This window comes from Lonchura striata, chromosome 3, assembly GCF_046129695.1.
Source record: "Lonchura striata isolate bLonStr1 chromosome 3, bLonStr1.mat, whole genome shotgun sequence".
Lineage (NCBI taxonomy): Eukaryota > Metazoa > Chordata > Aves > Passeriformes > Estrildidae > Lonchura > Lonchura striata.
In genome coordinates this window covers 19,169,305-19,190,645 of record NC_134605.1, presented here as the reverse complement: position 1 = coordinate 19,190,645, position 21,341 = coordinate 19,169,305, and the positions used below count along the sequence as shown (strand labels likewise).

General features: G+C 42.4%; 1 protein-coding gene across 3 annotated transcripts in view; it reads left to right on the top strand.

Annotated features, from left to right (window-relative positions):
- The window catches only part of LCLAT1 (lysocardiolipin acyltransferase 1), a 111,948-nt gene extending 92,662 nt beyond the window's left edge, over positions 1-19,286 (top strand). For all 3 annotated transcript variants that reach the window (XM_021534868.2, XM_077781927.1, XM_021534867.2), the window contains exon 7: positions 15,164-19,286. In XM_021534868.2, coding sequence (XP_021390543.1) covers positions 15,164-15,672 — 509 coding nt within the window. In that variant the 3' untranslated portion in view covers positions 15,673-19,286. The remainder of the gene's footprint in view (positions 1-15,163) is intronic.
- The last annotated feature ends 2,055 nt before the right edge of the window (positions 19,287-21,341 follow it).

Genomic DNA, 21,341 nt, shown 5'->3' with positions numbered 1-21,341 from the left:
CACTGTACAAATCCCACTGAGGCCCTGCTGGCATGTGGTCCTGCGCAGGACCTTGGACAATGTGTAGGGTCTGCCTGGTGTTTGTTAACCTGGCTGGAGAGGACAAAGACCACCAGCTCCCAATACAGCAAATTAGGGGGGGCATCCTTGCTAAGCACTGGACACACCTGAAGTTTTCCCTCTGAGAGTCTCCGTGAGATTTCCCTGCTGCTTGCCCCAGGAGGGTGTTCCTGGTAAGTTCCTAGGAACAGGTAGTTAATTTGCCCTCCTGCCTGTCCTGACTCTGCCAGGAGAGCAGTGGAGATGTGGTTTTATCAGCCTCCTACTGTGTACATCTCTGCTACTTCTCTGAAGATGTGTAGCACAGGGAGCAATATAGAAATGTCCCCTGCAATTGTAACTGAGCAGTAGCCAAAATAGCTTCAAAGGTGTGAATAAAGTTAGCGTTCCAAACTTCTGTAAGTTTTCTATTTCAGATTAAGTAAGATAATTTACCAGTGAGTCTAAAAACATTTTGGTACCTAATTTTTCACTCTTAGTGTTGAGGGAGAAGTTTTGAAAGTCAGTGAAGACAGATGGACAGTAGCCAATTCATTTCCATCTTGGGTCTCTTGCCTACAATGTTATTTCATCACAGGCAGTGCCATAACTCAATGTACTAGTCAATTAAAAATGCCAAAATGTGCCAGGGTTTTACTCTATGGATAGAATTATTCATTCATGTTTGCAGTTGGAGAGTGGAGCGATACTATGACGATTTCTCAGATCACAGACTGATCTAGAAAAATATTCCATTTGTAACCTGAGACATTAGCTGTTCCTGCAGCAGCATACTTACTCTTCTAACACTGTGTTTGATTTGTCTTACAAAATGTCTTATAAGCTAATAAAAAAATTTATAACTTTGGCATGCAGGCCACTTAAACATGAGTTACTGCAGGTGTTTGGACAGTTGTCATCAGATGGCCAAATGAATTTTGTTGTAGCCTGGATATTTGAAAGGCCATTTCTATGATAGAGCAACACAGTTACTGTTTCTGTCATCACTTCATGAACTCATGACTGTGGATTGACATGGCATTGGGAGAATAAAAATAAGAGGTCTTACTGTTTGGTTTATATTTCTTTTGTGTCAGTCACTAAGTGTGTGTAGTTCCAGAGATACTCATGGTGTAACTGCTTATTGTTTGCTGTGTTTATTTGTTTTAGTGCTCCTGGAAGCAGGGCAGTTGGAAGAGTTGGTGGGAGGTAGCTTGTGTCACCATTACTTAGGCAGCAAATATACTGAGTGATTTCAGCATTCCATGTTTCAAAAATGTATCAAAGCTACTGAAGTTCTCCTTGGCTTGTGTTTGCCCGAAGAGAGAAAGGTTTTGACCAGAATTACCTCTTAGAGCTAAACTATCTTTGCTCAGCCAAGCCACACTGGATTTTTCATCACCCACCCCAGTTTTTTTTGAAGACTAACTGGCAGTTCATCATTCAGCAGCTCTTGAAAAGCCTGATTCTTCCTCAGAAGAAAGATTATGCTCTTCAGATAAACTTCAACTCTCTCACCACCTTTGTTGACCTGCTTGTGACCCAATGGCAACTTCTTTGTTCCTGCTTGTAAGGACAGCCTTTTCCCTTCCCACTGGGACAGAACATGGCAGACATCCATTTGCACCTGGCTGGTGAAAGCATTGTGCTGTACCACAGCAGAGCCCTCCTGAAGGCAGTTGAGAGTTTTCCATCATCCCTGTGCTGGGTCTCTTCCTTGGCTCTCATTCCTCCAGAGCAGAGGTGTTGGTGTGGTCAGTGGTGTTCAGGAGGTCTCTTGTCCTTTCCCTCCTGCCAGAAGCCCTCCACAGCTGTTTGTGTCCATAGGCCAAATATGAGTGGGAATAGCAGTCTTCCTCTGAAGGCTGTGCAGATGGTGTGTAGCTTGTCCATGGGAACTGAGGCAGAATTTAGCAAGGTTAAATGTTGTTTGCAGTGAACAGGGTTATGTTCAGGAGCACTTGAGGGAAAATAGCAACGTTCTGCTGAGGAATATGGAGTTTTCTGGGATGTCCTCCCAGTGTGAGTGTTTCCCATCTGTTTGCTGTTCCTGTACACCTTGGGATCTCCCAGTGGAGGAAGCTGTGGAATGAAGATTTTTGTGATGTCTTTTGTGCTTTCAGTGGTAAGCCTTAGGGGAGCAACATGCAGATAGATTAATTGTTCGGATAGTTTTGAGGGCAAGTGTTTCTGAACTCAAATGTGTTAGGTGTAGCAAAGAGTATTAGTGGAAAACATTGCTCAGAAGGATTTTCTGTTGTGACACATAGTTTCTCCCTCTAATTAAGCATTGTCCTCTCCATACACTGTGTGAAATTCAGGGGGCTACATTTTTCCTTGAGTTAAAATATTTAAGGAAAACAATTGTGTACTGACAACAATGGGCTTTTTAAATTGCAGGCCATTTGTTTCTGTAACTCCTATGAAATAAATTCAACTGCCTAAGTTGATTCTATTCATTGTGGTTTAGTTATGTACATACTCATATTTGTGTTAAAAAGCAATGTTAAAAACATTAGTGATGAGTGCTTTCAGAGCTTTCTGGCATGCAGTGCCAATGGAGTTAAATGTTCCACTGGAGTTCAGAAATGGAAGTTTTTAGCAGATGTTTTTAGGAAACCAATTTTAGACTTCTGTGTAAAGATGGGTCTGCAAGAAGGATTTACAACATTTCTCATCTGTGACTTCATCTGCCAGCATGGGTTTGCCTTCTGATCAGTATAAAAACCAGCACACCATGGCTGTACACATCTTTAATTCAAAGGTACAAAGCATAGAGGATGACCCTATACCTGGTTGTCTCTGCCTTGAGCAGAGAAGCACATTGGCTCAGTGTTGGGCCATTGCACACTGGGATAAATGGCCTTTCTCAGTCTTGTTCTTGTGACACTGAGACCAGATCTGAAGATGAACCACTGGCCAGTATCTGACTCTTTGGCTGTCCTTGCAAAAGAAATTCAGTTTTTGCTTCTCTAGCTGGCAGACTGACAGCACCACACAAGTGGAAATACCAGATGGGTGCCCAAAATTCACCTTCTGTCTGGGCACAGGAATGACTATCCAGGCACTTCCAGCAGTCTTCATTCATTTTCATTCAAGGAATTGACTTTAGTGTAATTCTTCTGAGAATCTTTACGAATAGCAGTAGTTGGGGAAAAAACATTAGCAAATAGTTTGATCACTGGAGACAGATCTTTTTGTTGCCTTGCATTTAAAAGTGCTGCAATTCCTCATGCATCTGTAAGGCCATGGTGTACTGTGTTTTCACACATCCCATGGTATGTAGCATCCCCTTCTCTTTTCTATGGCATTGTCATGACAGCTTCTGTTGGTGCAGCCATTCTCACATCTCCATAACTGGGCTGGAGCTGAGAGAACTGTTCAGTGCTTCCAGCAGTCACTGTCAGAGGAAGCTCATTTGCTCCTGGACCTCCCTATGTCTGTTTTCTGCTGGGTGGAGGAGCACTTCCTTCAGTTTTCCTACCACTTTAGCAGTGAAGGGAATAAACACTGCTCTGACACTCTAGAAATGTGCTGCAGGATAAACAGCTCATGTCCTTCACCTTGGCTTGAGTGAAGGGAGGGGTAGCAACCAGCCCAGTGTTCTGTGGGAGCAGCCATGCCAGTGCCACCAAGATGCCATCAGGAGGATGTTTGGTTTTGCAAGAAGAATTGATTGGGCAGCTTTTTTTTCTTTTTAATTTATTAAAAAAAAAAAAAAATAGGAGACATTCAGTTATGTGCCATGGGTACCTGTAGGGCCATCCCTTCTTAAAGAAGTGCATCCTGATCAGGAACATTCAGTCCTGCAGTCAATTCCTACAGGTAGGAAGGGCTGGAGGGGTCTGCACTGGTTTTTCTTTCTCCCATAGTAGCTGGGAGGGTGGTTGTGTTATGTGAGGTTTCTCTGCATGAGGAGGATCCAGAGGCCATTAGACCCTCCAATGTTATGGCTCATTTCCATCAGAGGAGCTCCACCAAGTAGTTGCAATGGGGTTTGGGTATGATCCTGTGTCGTTAGGGAGGAAAGAAACAATGTAATATAATCATTATACTTTTTAGAAAGTTAATCACAGCCTGCGGAGGGATGGCAGTGTTTTATCTGAAAAATATGTCACTGTCTTTCATCAGTTGATTATAATCATCTTGGAAGTTCCAGTGTGTCTGTTTTTCCCTCTTCTTTTTTACTACCGTGTTTTGTTTAACTTTCCCTAATGAGCCCAGTGAAAAGCAATTGTTCTAAATAAATCTTGTGCGCTACAAAGCAGTATATCACAATTAGGTTTCCATTATACTTTAATTAGGCATTCCATTATTAAATTGATGTCTTTGGCTTCTTCCAGGTCTCAGACTAATCCTGAAACAAATTCCTCTTTGCGAATAAATATTAGTCAGTCGTAATTAAAGAGTATTCATTGGCGTTGCAGCTTTTCATTAAATCCCTTTCTGATTAAGATGGCTCCCCCAAGTACTGGTCTGATTAAATTTAACAAGATTTGTTCACTTGTGTGTATCATGGTCTGGTGGAAACTGTTTTAGCACCAGGGGATTGGGAACTATAAGTTCATACCTTGGTGCAGGCAGCCATGGGTCTTAATGCCTGTTTTGCGCAGTGCTGCAGACTCTTGTTTCAGGGAGCTCTATGGTTTGTGTGGTCAGCCAGCAGTGGAAAAAAAACATGGAAATTGAATTAGCAGTGTTAGAGTTGAATTTCAAAAGGCTAAGTTACATGTAGAGGGTTACAATAAAGAAGGGAAGATTAAAGTATGTTAGAGGCTCTGTTTTCTTGACTCTTTCATGACTAGGGCTTTGCTGCTGAGTTGAAACCTGAGTGCTTTTCTACCCCAAACCATTTTCCCTCCCTGAGATGTATAGATGAGCCCATTTCTATGTAAATATGCCTTAGCTGAAAATTCAAATAAAACAGATGCTCCTGACAGAAGTTATTTTAACAGCAGAGAATGAAATGTTTTCAGAGCAAAATACTTGTCCTGGGTTTCAAAGTCAAGGTTAAACTGAATCGTTGATATGGCTTTAGTGTATATATTCATTGGAGAGAGCTTATAAGCATCACTGTTTTCTGTGTGCTGAAATTATGCCTTCTTGTGGAGCTGCTGGTGCTGTTCTGCATTCCTCCTGCTTTGTACACAGAAATGAAAACAAACCACTGTGACCAAGAATGGCAATAGCACAAATTGGTGAGGCGTGCAAGAGATCAGCTCAGGACAGCAGCAGAAGCACTCCATTCAAACATTTGAGGTGGCAGATAGCAGGTGTTTTTTTCAATATCCAGTTCATACTCTATTTTTGATTCAGGGTATTTTGATTTTCATTTAGTGTTTTGGCTTGGGATGGGCCATATTTATAATGGCAAATATCTCAAAATGCGTTTTTAGTGTCACGTATCCCAAATGTAATGGCACTGGGTATATCATCCAGGCAATCTGTCATATTGCACGGAATCAGAGTTGCCCCCTGGTTCCTGATTGCCCTTCCTGGGGCTGCTAAGGCCGAGAGTGATGGCTGGGCCGGTCGGAGGGGCAGGGCTGGAGGCGGTGTGCGGTCAGTGCGCAGCTGAAGAGTTCTCTCTAGCGGCTGGCTGCGCGTAGTGAGCACAGGCTGCGGGGTGGAGGAAGGAAAGGGTGCTCACTGCAGCATGGAGAAAGGGAGAAACACAGGTGAGGAAAGGAAGCAGACCTCTATATCTGAAGTATAAAAAAGAATAGTTGTAACGTGCTAGAAGCCAAGAATAAAATGTCTTGTCTCGAATAGTCGTCGTTTATTTTCTTATTGCTGCTGTTGCAGTACAGCAGTGGATGGTGTTGTGCTGTTCATAGCAGCACCCTTCCACTGGCCTGAAGTGAGGGCCGTGGACAGCAGGAATCCGTGGCATTTCCGAGGAGATAGGGTGCACTTAGATCTCTTGATTACCGAGTAAGAACTGCCACAGCTACTTCCTCCTGAGTATCTGTGGTGAATTGGTTTTCTCTACTCACAGTGACTCATGCTGATTTTGTAGTGACTTTACCAAAGACAAGGCTCAAAATAAGTTGCACGCTCAGTCTGCATGTTTGGCATAATGTTTATTTAAGGCAATTATTAAAAATTATGAGAAAATTATGAGAAAATTCCTGCTTTACATGCTGACAAATCCTAGAAGTATAGAAAAGAGATAGAAGCATTTGAAAAGAGTATGAGCAAGGATTTTGGAAGAATTGAGGGAATTAAATAACATCTAATAAGAAGACCAGGGAGATTGGGAAGTATAACGTCTTTAACACTTGTATTTTAATTGGGATCCCAAAAACCTACATATGCTGTTGTACTACAGCACAACAGTTTATACAAAATGCTACTGCTTGCATCTTTAAAAATGTACCACTTTTCTTCTCCAAAAATTCCAGGGTTTAAGCCAGCTCCATTGTTTACCTAGCAGTAACATCCTGCAATGTTGAGCATCATTGGTATGACAGTTGTGTATGTAAACTGTTCAGAGTGTTTTGCTTTACTGTTAACTCAGTGAAACCAGTCAGAAATAGCAGTGGAAATTGCAGATACAACAGCTGGATTCTGGTAGAACTGGATTGCCTCAAATAGGAATGTGTTTTCTGTTGTAGAGATTGATGCTCAATTTCGTCTGCATTGGAGAGAGATTATCATTCAAGTAGACAACAAAAAAATGTACATTGGGGTGGATTATTTCTTTCCCAGATTCCCAGTGATTTGAAATGCCCAAGCAGTAACAGAAAAATTAGATGGGTAGTCTGTTATTTTAAAGAGAAGAATAAGCTCTGTATGTCTGTGTATTATTTATTTTAAGGATATCTGATGTCTTTATTTTTGCTTAATTGTAATGATACTTAGCTTTCCAGAAATACCTGGATGACTAGTTTAGCATTTTTTTTAATAGAAGTAACTCAGCCATTTCCTAATTTAGGTACCTTTGCCTACCTAGCAAGACATCTTACTGTAACACGGTAGAGTACACATGATGCTTTTTGAAAAGATTTCACTGAAGTGTAGCAAATTATCTTCATTTTAAGCAGAATTGTGATTCTTTTTGAGCTGGTTGGCTGTTTGCCAGGAAATGCATGTTTGAGCTCAGAGGAGTTGGAAACTTGCATACCAGTGTGTCAGTATCTCTCTGTTACATGAAATACCATTTTTCTGCTTGAAAAAACAGTGGTGTCCTATAAGTCTAGAAACAGCAATGTCTTCTTCCACCTAACTTGTAACATACCTATGAAAACCAAATCCCATATGTGTGTGTAGAGAAGACTTGTAGCAGGGGAGGCTTGGAGAGAGCAGATATGCAGGCAAGGGAATAAACATGGCATTTTTGTTATCTGGATTTGATAAATATAGTTTGGGAATGATAGAGTAAAGAGTGGTGAGTCAGTTTTGCCTGGTCATCTCCAGTGACTGAAAATAACTTGTTATTCCAACCCTTTTATCCCTTCATTCCTTTCTCTCCACATATTTTTGTGTTTTATTTATAGCTCAAGCAGCTTTTCCTTTGCAATTTGTAAAATAACCCTTCAGAGTTGGGGAGGGAAAACTGAGGAGCTCCTGAGCAGTCTTGTGGATGGAGCCCTGGATCATTCCCTATTGCTGTGGCTGGATCCCCCCCTTTCCCATGCACATCCTTCCTTCATCTGCACAGAGATTCGTTCCTCTTTTAACAGGCAGCCTCGGTTCCTGAAGTCATTAATGGGTTTGTGTTGACAGGAGCCATGTGAGATGTTTCAAACCAGCTGGCTGTGACTTTGACAGCAGCAGGGGCAGAGGCCCCAAGGCTGGAGAGATGGCAAGGCTGAGTTTTATCTGTGAAACCTTAGTGGAGGCTGTAAGCTGTGCTGAAACAGATGAAGTCCACCACCATAACCCATACTTGTATGTATCCTGTAAAGCACAGCTGTGTAAACAATGCTTGCAATAATTCTGAGCTAAATCTTCTGTGTTTTGCTTCAATTCCCTGGATTTTTGTCCAGTTTAATCCACAAACTAAGGGTCAGTTTAGCACTTGATACATCTTACCTTGCAGATCAGGATAAGATACTTCTTGATCTGCTCTTAGTTCTTCCACAGTACTGGCTTCTGATAGCATAACTGGACTGCTCCATATTAAACCGTCTGATTTGGTCTGGAGAGGAGGAGGGGAGCTGGCAGGCTTAACTGCAGTCCTCCTTATAAATTTATCGATGGAGAGGGCAAGGGGAGAGACGTGTTCAAGCAATAAATGTGAATCATAAAATTGTAGAATTGTAGGGCTGGAAGGGACCTTAAAGATCATTGGGTTCTAAGCCCTCTGCCATGGGCAGGGACACCTTCCACTAGATCAGGTTTCTCCAATCCCCATCCAACCTGGCCTTGAACACCTCAAGTGGTGGGGCATCCACAGTTTCTTTGGGCCAACGTGAGCCAGTGCCTTACCACACCCACAGTAAGGAAGTTCTTAGTGTCTAATCTAACCCTGCCCTTCCTCACATAAGCCATTTGTGTTTGTCCTTTCACTACATGCCTTGTAAAAAGTGCTTCTCCAGCTCTCTTGTAGCCCACTTCAGCTACTGGAAGGACCTCTAAGGTCTCCACAGGGCTCTTCTCCAGGCTGAACAACCCCAACTCTTTCAGCCTATCTGTAGCGGAGATGCTGCAGCACTCTGAGCATCTTCATGGCCTCTGCTGGCCTTATTCCAACATGCCCATGTCCTTCTAATGCTGGGGATCCCAGAGCTGGATGCAGCACTCCAGGTGGGGTCTCACTAGAGTGGAGCAGAAGGAGAGAATCCCCTTCCTGGACCTGCTGGCTACACTGCTTTGGATGTAGCCCAGGAGCCAATTAGCAGACACCAGCCTAAGGAATGAGAATCTCAGGCTCTGTCACAGGTAAGAGTGGAAAAACAAGAAGCAAGTAGGAATGTTAGTACTAGATGCCTGTGTATGGATTTAATGAGGCCATTTTGGAAAATTCTACTGGTTCCAGCACTCATGCTTTGAAAAGTATATTGAAATATTAGAAGAGATTCAGAGAGCTACTAAAGGGGTTTGAGCTGTAAAAGCCATGTTTCATATTGAGATTTCAGCAATTAAGTAGATTTAGCGTGTTCAGGAGCAACTTCCAAGGTTGACAGATCATACCACCACTTACCTCTGTGAACAGACAGGTCACTAATTTAGCCAAGTTACGTGGTCAGGAAGTGGAAGTACAAAAATAATGCACACAGACACATACACGCCCCCCTGATTAATTAGGGGAACTGCTTATCTCATGGTGAGAGCTTTAGGGCAGTGCAGCATGTCTGTCTCACCACATCCCATGGCAAAACTGAAAGCAGTGTTCTGCATAAGCTCCTGTGTCATTCAGGAGATCAGATTAGATGATGATAACATTCCCTCTGGTCTTAAAATAATTAAATGAGGTATTTACAGAGGTTTCAAAGTCAAATGGAATCTCCTTCCCCACCACCACCCTCTCAGCTGCTGCTTCTCAGCAGCTTCAGTTAGTGGTATTGTTTACATATTAATGAGATGTAGCATCAGGCTACAAAACTATGTGATTTAAATGTATGTAGCAACAGAATTAAGCACATGTAATGGTTGCTGATAGCTGTGAGGTTGTCCTTACATCTCTTGATCTTTGTAATGTCTGGGCTGGAGGTATCTGGTATGGGATCCCAGTAGTCCTCTACTCCTGTATGCAGCACCCAGAGCACATTTCCTTCCTGCTGGGCAGCAGAAAGCAGACAGAGCTGTCCTTTCCCCTGGCTTCCACCGTCAGGGACCAAGAGGTGCAGTGTCCTTAACTCCTTAGTGTCAGCAGGCGGAAGGTCTCCCTCTCTCCTTGTATCACAATGCCAGTGGAAAATCAGATAGGTAGACAAAGAATTGGTATGCAGGATCATTCTTCTCTGTTAATCAAAGCAGCATTATCATCCTGTCTTTTTTTGTTTGCTTATTTGATTGCTACACTTACCTAAAAAAGATTTCCAATAACTACTGAGTTGAAAGTGATTTAGATTAACCCCAGCTGACACCGCTGCTTTAAAGAGGGCTGCCTGAAGTTTTAAATCCTCACAAGCATGATACTTCCCAGGAGGAGCTGTAAATCCTTGAAGCTGCTCCCTCCTGATACTGTGTTCTCAAAAAAAAAAAAAAAAAAAAAAAAAAAAAAAAATCACTCAAATCTAGTGAGCCAAGACAGTAATATTTCCCAGTAAGCAGTTTTAGATGGCTTTTGTTTTAATGTCCAAAAGTATATCTGTGTTTAAGGCTAACATAAAATACTCAGATATTGTATAACCTGACAAGTTTTCTTCTACTTGTTTCCATGTTTTCTTTCATTATATTGCTGATCAGTTTATCTACAGAAGTGCCAGGCCTCCTCCTATCAGGTTTCCTAAGGAAATGTGATTAGGGTGGGGGATATAAAGGCACAGGTGGGTGAGCAACAGCCAGTATTTAATGAATACCTGGAAATGTATGAAATATCTGGAGCTGTGCAATGAAAGGACAGGTATGTCATTTTGCAGCAGAAAGCAGTTATATTGAGCTGGGAGGTAGGATGGACAAGGGCCTCACATATAGGCTCCACTTTCAACAGAGCAGCTTAATTTAAGAATTAATATTCTGTTGTGAGAGCATCTTCATGTGCCTCTCCCCGTGGTGGCTCATCAGCTGCTGTTCTGTGATGTACCCTGGTTAAGAATAGCATCCTCTCTGCTGGATCAGAGCAGGGAAAGAACCAGTATAATCCTTGTGAGGTGTAAAGGTCAATGATAACCAAATTAGGACAAATCAGGGCTGCTGAGATTCTTGGTAGGGATGGAAATGGGTAATAGCCACCCCTGTTAATGCCAAGGAGACTTGAATTCACCTTTGAGGCTGCTGAGAGTTCGAGCAGTTCATTGCATGGATTTGCCTTGGGGCCATCCTCTTTTTTAGCTCACTGGTGGTCATTTTGGCTTTCAGAGCCCCTGTTCTGAGTCATTACTGTAGCCCTGGCTTGTACAGGTCCCTTTGTCTCACAGTGAGCTTGCTTAGCATCACTGGGTAGGAGCAAGCAAGCGTCCTTGTGGCTGGTGTGAGTCAGAACTGAGGAAAAGGCCGTGCTTGAGCTCCCAAGCAAAGCTTTAGCACAGGGAATGGGCCCATCCATCCATTCAGGACCAGGGGCTGGGTCCATCCCATTTACTCGGGGTTGTGTTGTAGGGCTGAGCTTCACCTCTGGCAGTTGTCTCCAGTTGTAGCTGCACTGCAATATTCTCTTTGTGAATGTGTTTGAAGGAAGCTGAAAGTCATTTAATCCTGCCTTTTACATTCAGGGGTTTTTCCCCTGGAATTAAAATACTGTGCTGCCATGGTTATTATTGAACACACACTTAAAAGTGATTTTCAGTTTACCTGTAACATCTTTGTTTTGACCCTAGTAAGAGGCTCTTGGTTGTAAAGGTTTATGATAAGTTATGAGATAAAATATGCCAGCTGGCTATGCCAGTGTAATAGTGCACATATGTTGTGTGTGAGATTATTGGGAATGTGTGCTCAGGCTTGCTGGGGGAGGGGGTTGCAGAAACTGAGCTGTATGGGGCTACCAGATACTGCAGGATAAAAATTCTGATTGAACAACTGGTGTAGTGAAAGAAAACATCCTCATTTTTCCTTGGAAGTGGTTTTTAAAAAGCCGTGTCTTTCTCTGATGCTGGTATTTTGGTCCTGATCCTGGTCAAGTTCTCCCCGTGCCACCTCTGAGTCCAGTGCCCAAAGCAACCAGCTGTGCATTGTAATTGCCTGAAGTAATGTGGTGTATAAACAGAGTAGAAATATAAATAACTTTGATTGGGCACAGAAAGTTCAGTAAGTTAAAGAATAGTGCTTTTGAGGCGTTTTGTCATCCCAAAATGGAGACTGCCACATGGTTTAATCATCGTCTGCATGTTGCATGTTGTGCAGTTTACAGCTTCTTAGCAATAGATAGAAATAAACTTTATATTCACTCCTGAGCACTGCAGTAAGCTTTCCTTTTCTGAGGTGCTCTTATAAAGCATGGGACAAAATATTATTCTTGCATATGAAGGATACATAGTTCTACTACTGCAGGAAGAAAGTCACGGAACTGTAAAGCTACTGAAATTGGTGTTTCTATTTGTCCTGAGGAGCTGGCCTACCTGCGTGAGGTTTTAGCCTAAATGGCAGTTTCTTAGCTTAATTAGATTTCAGATGCAAATCTTTGAACATTATTTGATTTCCTTTGTCCTTTATTCCTTCCTCAAGGGGTCATGGATACTCACAGGATAAAGACAATTCTTCAGAGGTCACTGAAAATATTGCAAGAAGTGTTTTGTCCTCCTCAGCTTCTCTGAGCTGTGAACAGATATGTTTGCTTACTTTTTTTTTTTTTTTTTTTTTTTGACCCACTAGAGATGTAGAATGATGTGGTTTCTCATGCGGAATGTTTTTTTCAAAACAAGCAGAAACAGGTTGTTGAAGCTGGTCTTCAAATTCAGCTGGAAAAAACATCCTGAAGTCAGTGATTGCCCCATGTCTTCACTTATTATCACTTGATTTTCCAGTTGACTGTCACTTTGCTATGGATCTGAAATATGTGTGGTTAGATATCTCCAGATTGCAGAGACAACAGCCTAACTTCACAGGGAAAGTGACAGCAAAGATGCTCAAAGGATGGAGGTTCAGAGCTGCCTGATCAAACCTAGCCTAAGGGAATTTTGTCCCTTTCTCATGAATGGTCTATCTTTGTCTCCTCTGGTGGCTTTTCTTCCTTTTAGCAGATTGTCTTGTAGCTTGCCTTGCCAGGGAATTAAAGCTTCAGGCTGCCATTTGTGTGGAGTTATTAAATATGGATGACCCAAGCAAGGGGCCTCTTGCATATGAAACCTGGTATTTTGGTCTTCTCTCTTTCTGATATTTCTGTTCTTTCAGACACGATAAATATACCTTTGAAGTTTCTTTTCTTCTTATGTAAAATACACTCTCACAGGTGAACCTTGCAGCCTGGAATTAGGAGATACTGGTTCCAGCTGGACACACAGAGCAGGCCATGTGATCGTTCTTTGCCTCAATTTCCCCATGTGTAATGTCAGAGCAGTAACATCCACCTTCCTCTGTGCAGCTCTTGCAGCTTTGTTCTGGGTGACTAACTAAGAAGCCATTATGTAGTCTAGATCTTCTGCAGTCTGGTGGGAAGCCCTGCTGGAAGGTATCTTGTCTCAGGGGGCAATGGATCCATAGGCAAGGAGTAGAGGCTTCCCTGTTTTTGGAATTCATGGGGAGAAATACACCTGTGTGCTAAAGACATCAGACCAGCTATGTGAGTGCAGGGAGTCCTGCCTGCAAAGAGTCAGAAAATCTGTGTCTTAACCAGATCTGATCGTTTATTACCTGTGGTCTGTGTGCCAGTGGCCCTTAAGTGTAAAGCCTTGATTTTTCAAGTAGTTCATGTAGTTGGCAGACTGATGGTTTAGCTGCCCAGACATGAATGACTGCAAGACGTGCAAGAAATTCATCTGGTCAAAAACTCATTTCATAAAAGCCTTTTTTGATGCAAGGCTAGCAGGAAGACTGGACTTTTCTAGCCTCCCTTTTAAAGTGTGTAGGTTTTATGTTCCACTAGACCTGGGGAGCTATGGAGAATCAGGAGGAAGGAGATTGTAAGGAATGGAAATGTCTTGGACTTTTATATAGCAGCCCTTCCCCTGGTTGGGCCAGGAAGTAAGGGATTGTCTGTCCTGCAGGATGACTATAAATCTGATGGTAGAATTTTGGAATAGGGGAGTTAAAATGCGAGCTGTTCTCAAAACTAAAATGTTTTGTGCTAAGGTGCAACAGGCTGCCAATTATTTCCCTTTGTAAGGGCTGAGTTTCTAAGACATGATCAATTATGGCATCTCTGATGCCAAAAAAAGAGATCTGATAGGTTTTACCTGTGCAGAACACGGGGATTATCTGCTCAGTTCAGAGGTGATCCCAGAGCTAGACAAAAGATGGAATCTTGAGTTTTGCTCTGATAGACCTCCAAGGAGCCATATAAATCTCTTTAAAACCACAAAACTGTCCGAGAGAGATTGCTTGAAGACAGCACAGTTATAAAATACTCTGAAAGGCTGAATACGGTTTTTTCCTCTCTTGTGATATTTGGAGTTGAACTTTAGATTCATCATTTTGAACATGGCCTTTTAAAGTAACTTTCTATTCTGGCCCTGTCATTTTTAGGGTTGTAAAGGAAAACCAAAATGCCAGGGAAGGAGAGGAAATGAAAATGAAGAGTGGGGCTAAACAGTAGGTTTTGATCATCTTTGCAAGAAGTGGCATCATCTGTGAGAACAAAAGTCTTCAATTGCTGCAACTGGAGACAGCTTTTAGTCTCCAATTCTATTTTGCCCTGAGCTAGCCAGCCAAATAAAAACAGCAACATAAATCACTGCTGGCAGAACTAAGCAGTTACGCAACGTCCAGTGCACCACATGCCTATTTTTAGATCAGTTTTACACTAGCAGAATTTACTTTATGAAATCTAAAAAGAATGTCTGTTCAGAGGCTGGGGGATAAAGACGGTATTTAGAAAGTGCAAAATGTAAAAACACTTCGTACAAGGATGCTCTAGCAAGCCCTGCTTTGGCAATACTGATATTCTTTAAAAAATGTTGGCTCATTCAGGCATGCTAATGAAGACTAGGGTTTTTTTTTCATCAATAGCCCCTTGAATTTCTAATGTGCAATTGCTGTTTGAATGGTTAGCTGTGTTCCCTTTACCCAAACAGCTGAACATCAGACTCGCATACAGTACTTGTTATCCAAGACCAGATGTGCCTCTTCTCTCCTTTACATTTGACTTAATTCTCTTACTATTGTAATTCTGCATTCGTTTGTACCGTGTATAATCTTGTTCCCAAAGCTTTTTGTTCAGATTTAGAATGGGCAATGATTGGGAAAAGTTTGACCTTTCAGCCTTCAGATATTCTAGCAGATGAAACACAGTCTGCACAGTTAATGTATCTCTGGGATTTCTGCCATAATTTTGACAGTTTTCAATCATGTCTTGAAACAGATTAGTATTCTGAATGTTGCACAATCTGTACTGATCTTTTTCCCCCCTAAACCTTTCTTCTAGGTGACAACCTCGATGCTATCCATGACATAACTGTGGCGTACCCCCAAAACATTCCTCAGACAGAGAAGCACCTTTTGAAAGGAAACTTCCCAAAGGAGATTCACTTCCACGTCCAGAGATACCCCATAGACACAGTGCCCACTTCCAAGGAGGAGCTGCAGCTTTGGTGCCGGCAGCGCTGGGAAGAGAAAGAGGAGAGACTGCGACACTTCTATGAAGGTGGAAGATGCTTCAGTGCCACTGGGCAAAGCATTGTCCCGCCCTGTAAATCCGAGCTCAGGGTCCTGGCGGTGAAGTGCGCCTCGCTCCTCTACTGGACGGTGTTCCCGCTGGGAATGCTGGCTCTGCTCTACCTGTACAGCTTTGCACAGTGGTACTTTGCAGCCATGATCATCTTCTTCGTTGTGCAGCAAAAGATATTTGGTGGGCTGGAACTCATTGAACTCGCTTGCCATCAGTATTTTAAAAAGCAACAGAAATTTCACGACACAAAAGTAAAAATCAATTAGTTCCGGGGCGAAGGAAGGGTGGTTTTGAGATGCCCTGCAAATTTTATGCACAGGGAATAATTTTTGCATGAGAAGTGTCTTTTGCTACCGCCATTGTTAGACATTTGCACACGATTCTGTAAAGAGAAAGAAAAATGTTAGTTATTGCTACACGTGAAAATGGTAGTTTTTAATCTCTGAATGTAATTTCAACATTGCTCTCACAAGCAACTAGCAACTGTATTCTGCTGTCATTAAGAAAAAAATTGCTGGATTACTGAACAATCATAAGGACATTAATAAATGTGATGTGCGCTGAAGTTTCATGTAGAAACCCAAACAGTTCAGCAAAGAGAGGCAGATGTATGATTTCTTTAGAGTGACATTGGTGTGAAGTAAGCACCGAATTTGGAAAACTGGTAAGTTTTGACGGTAGATAAAAGTCGAAGGAGAAATTGTTCTGTTTCTTTTTTCTATTTCAAATATTCAAACTTATTTTGTAGTATTATTTTTGCATAAGCTTTTCCAAACACTACTGAACCTACCAACTATTCAACTATTCTGGCTTGGTCACTCAGGAGGATTTTTAAGCCTTGCAGTCTTGTGTCATACTACAGAAATCAGTACAGTGCTCACTCTGCCTCCATTTAAGTGTTTGCTGATTATTTAATAGACCTGTGCAGCTAAATTTTTATCTCTCGCTCTGTTTCATACTGTTCTAGTCTCCCTGTTAGCTGTGGGAGACTCATTCCTACTGTAGTGTGCAGAGCTGCAGGATAGGGGAGCTGGTTTTTTATTGGTTTATTGGTATTTTTTTTCTCACAGAGGCAAAAATAGCTGTCTCTGAGTAACTGGAAAATGTTTTTAAAAAAGCCTTCCTTGTAACCTTGTAGACATTCTTTGGTTGAAAACATTTTATTTAGTTTTCAGAATAGGCAAGATACTACTTTTTTTTTTTTTTTCTAGTATTAATTTTGGTTTTCACATTGTTTCCTTTGGCATTTCATGTGTCCATGTACGTAAGCAGGAAGATTGCTTGTTCTTGTGAGACAGACCTGTTGAAATGCAATGGTTCTCTCCTTGGTGGTACAAGAGATGGGTTTGAGTTTTGGACTTAGCGCAGGGAACAGCTGCATCTTCCCTTTGCATACTGGCTTTGTTTCCTGATGACATAATTACTTTTTCAACCTCCTTCACAACTTTTGGTACTTTCCCTTATTTTCATGACATTCACAAAACCTGAAGGCGTAAACTCAGGCAAGGCACTTTGCCCTTGTCATATATAATAAAAGTAATGTTCATGCTCACCTAGAAAAAGACAAAATCATTGCCAGCACTTCCTAGATACTTCAGGTCTTCAGGTTAAATTGTTCTGCAACCTCCAAAATTTTAGACAACTTGAACAATTGTATTGCTGCAAAACCTTCCTGACTTACTAAATATTTGTTTTCTATTGCATGAGGGCTTGTTTGAGCTGGACCTAGATGGCCTGGCTCCATTTGTTGAGTGGCGTGGCCATGAAATGTGAAAGTCCAGAGTGCAAAATGTACCTCGTACTGTGCTGTGTGTCTCAAGTGTTGGGTCAGCATGGTGGACACACCTGTTTGCTTTGAAATTACAACACTAAGCATGTTGTCTAGTGTGTTTATTTTAAAGACCATTTTTTTGACAAATCACCAGCCTCTATTCAACTGTCCCTTGCAAGGTGACAAGTCTTTTTTAATCTATGCTTATAATAACTAATTGTTTATTATGTGGAAAGTACTTGAAGCCATCTGGTTTACTCCAAATTTTTTAATCCCTTTTTTCTTAAAAATAAATAAAAGTAGGTTTATATTTAGGGTTATATTGCTTAATTATTTTTTCATATCTGTATTTGTGTACCTGACAACTGGTGTTGCATTGTCATGAGTGGAAGGAGGTCTTTTTTTAAAGCAGTTCTGTGATATCACAGGCATGGTTGCAGCTTAAACTTCCATAGCCTGTCTTTTCTTCTGCCAATACCCTGCACATTCAGGTAACCCACTGCAAAGGAAAACCTAAAAACCTCATTTGTGGTTAATGCAGAGGAGACCTAAAAGGCTTCTTCCAGTCTGTCCTGAGCCACTGCTGTGCTTTCATACAGGAGTAACCACAGCCAGCCTACTCCAATAGCCTTAACATCATCTTCAGGAATGACTTCAGAGGACAGGTTCCATGAGTTGGTGACATCAAATACCAGCTACGCTTTTCTCGGTTGTTCAGAGAACTTTGTGGTGTCATCAGATGTACCAAGAACATCAGTGCGAGTCTTGGTCCTGGCACAGTGCCGGATTTATGTCTCTGTGTAATTAAAGTTGGGTTCCAAAAATGAAGTCAGTGCAATCCATCATTGACCCTTACAAGTGATTTCCTCCCAGCTGGACCCAACATGTAAACTATTGTAATGTGGTAAAAACATTCTGCAAAATCTGTAATTCATCTTCCTCCCTCATGTGTTTGGATCAAAGAGAAAGAATAATCCACTTTTCAGCTGGTAATGTCATGTTTGCAGTGCCCAACTCCATGATGCAGAGTGGGTGGGAGGTGAAGAGTCCTCCTCTCACAGGGAAGGATGTTGGCTTTGTGTTTGATATAGATGTTTAGATTATGTGCATCATTTTTCAGGTCAATTACAAATGCAAGATAGGAAAAATGTTGAATAAAAACTAAAAGTTTTGTGGATGGAGAAGCTTCTTTGTTTAAAAAGTGATTAAGGAACTGGGGGAAGATTTTTCTGTGAATGCTTTTTTTCCCTCTGGTGAAAATGTAGCTTTTTAATCAAAAGGTTCTGATATACAGATTTCTTGGAGACTACTTTGTTCCTACCCTGTCTCCCTTTTCAAAGATCACTAAGCTGGCATTTAAGGACTTGGCATTGCTGGGTTTACAGTTAGACTCAGTGATCTTTTCTCACCTAAATCATTCTGTGATTCTGTGCTGGATGAATCACTTGGAAATTTTTTCAATGCTGTTGGGATAAAGGTGCTAGTACTCCAGGAATCACATAGCCCTCTTCCATGGGACATGGATTGGCACTGGGTCTCATCTCACTCAGCAGCAGGTTTGTCCCAGTTCACCTTCTCTTGTAGTCCCAGCAGCTGCCCCTCTGAGCTCTGTCTGCAGGGCCTGCAGGTCTTGCTGGGTCTTGCATACATTGTTTGGGATCAACGCTGTGCTTTAAGGATGCTGCTCCCCTTTGTTCAATCAAATGTTTCCTCATCAGCATCAGGGGGTTTCTTTCTCTCTGCTCAGAACAGAAGTTTGAAATCCTGCCATCTCTGTGTGTCATCAGGCTCATCTGGGTAGCAGGATGTCAGACCAAGATGTTTTTCTCTTGACTTCAAAGCTGCAAGGCCCAAAGCTGGTCTGTAAGGTGTTGTCTTGATCATAGGAAATGTAGTTCCTAGTTTTGTGCATTGCATCAAATGGTGTTGTTTAAAAAAGATCTGTGTTTTGATAACTTGATTTTATATGTGCACTGTGTGAAAGGAAACACCAGGACACTACAAACCTACAGAAAGCCTTAGTTTTCAGATTTCACTGATGATATTATTAGAATGTTTTAACCATGTACCAGTTACTCTACAGCAACAATAAAGACCTGAAGCATTGCATGTGTTTAATTTTGCTGTTTTCTTTTTACTGCACCTGTAAGGAACAAACCTTGTCTTCAATCATATGTCTGGCTGGCTGGCTTGGGCAGACTGGTGTCTATTTCCATGCTTGACTTATGGATTGTGGCTCTTGAGGGAGGAGAACCCTTCATCTCTCCATGGGAGTCTGGAAAAGGCTGCCTGGCTCTACCCTCCCTTCCACTTTCTTCATGTAAAGAGGCATAGAAACCTTTGAGTGTATAAGAACTACAGCTCAGCTTTAGCCTTGCTGTGCTGCTTAACCAGGATTGCTGAAGAATAACCTGTCTTAGGTAGTGATAGGTGGGTATGTCCTCCATTTTAGCTGTATTCTGTTACCTCCCATGTAATTACTGACACACAAAACCATCTATGGCAAGGTTCACATTCCTAGAGGGCCTTTCTTTAATGTAACTTCAGGTCACAGGGCCCTTGAGTTCTCTCGCCATTGCTTGAGTGCTAATCCGGTGTGGGGACAGAGGGCTGTGTTTCTCAGCTCCTCATTACCCAGTGAGAATAGCCTGGCTGTGCTAGCCCTAGGGAAATACCCACATCTCCAGCAGGGATCCTGTGGCAGAAAGAAGAAACAGAGACCCTGGTAGCAGTTTCTGCAGCTGGAAATTACATTGGCCATGTCTATATATGCTCAGAGCATTCAAATCCTTTCCGCAAAGTCAAAATTAATGACTTGTCACTCTCCAAAGGTGGTTGTCTCTTCCTCTTGGTTTCCTCAAAATTATGCAATGAAAAAATGTATTTCTCTGTCTTACCTGTCCTTACATAAAACATTAGTAATGGAGGCCAAAGATTTCACCCTCCAGCTGCCCCAAACCCCTCCTTTGCAGCTCCATATAATGAGGAAAGGTGGTCTTATTTCCTGAGGAAATGGGAACTTAGAATCACACTGCAAGCGATCTCAAGCAGATAATGCTCCTGAGCAGGGAGCACGGTCTGTGCTTATAACTTGGTTGGGTCACTGTCACCCTAGAGGGTTTGGGCTGAGGCATGGGGGGAGAGAGAGTTTGCCTCTGTCCTTGCTGGGCAAGCAGTTTTATCAGGAGTTGATATCAGGCCCCGAGTTTTTAAGTAGATGTTTTTGTTCCATTACAGCAGGGCCTCCAGATGGTTTGTCATCCCTTTTCTGGAGTTCTTTGTCTGGGAGGACTGTTTCTCATGTGGGCATTGCTGCTCTCAGTAGAAGATGGGGAGTGTTTGCTGCATCTGAGGTTCTTCCTGCTGGGCTGCATGGGAGAGGCAGATGTGGAGGTGCAGGTAAGTGTCATGGTTTTGGTGGTCAGCAGCGTCTTCCCTGCATTTCTCTCTCCACCTTGCTTTCCTGAGGGAGGAGGCGAGGGCCCCTTCACCCACAGCTTCAGGGGCAGAGAAGCACCTTCAGCTTTACCAGAGAGAAGAGCTAAAGGGGCTGAGTCCTCAGCATTGCTTCTGCATCCCCAGGACAGGTAGCAAAGGAGGATGAGCTGCTGCATGGTGTGAGAGCACGAGGAGATGCTGTGGGAGGAGCAGGAGGCACAGCTTTCTGCAGAGCCATAACCTGGCACAAACATCACTGCTGGGTCTTGCCCTCTGCCCCCTGCACTATTTATTCCCCTTCCTTCAAGGCTTGCTTTGCTCTTTGAACAGCTGGGTGTCCTGTCAGCCAGGGGAATGGATGTAGATTAGCACTGAACCCAAAGAGGAGGGAAATGTTAGTGATAACAGGATAGAGGTGCTAGGGAAGATGTTGGCTCCTGCCAGTGCTGGGTGCAGCTGTTGGGAGCATGTGTTCCTGGTTTAGAGGCTGAAGGAAAATGTCTGTGTTAAAATACTTCTTTACTTAAATGTCTTTTGAGAAAGTGAGAAGAGAAAGAATATCCAGCATAGGGTGGTTCCCAGCAGGACCATTGGACTGCCCTAGGAATCTCTCTGTTCTCTCTGACAGGCTGCCCACCAATGCTGGCATTGCCTGTTTGTCCCTGTAGCTACTCAGACTGCTGTCTCCTCTCTCTGCTCACATTTCTCACTTGATGTCCTTCTATT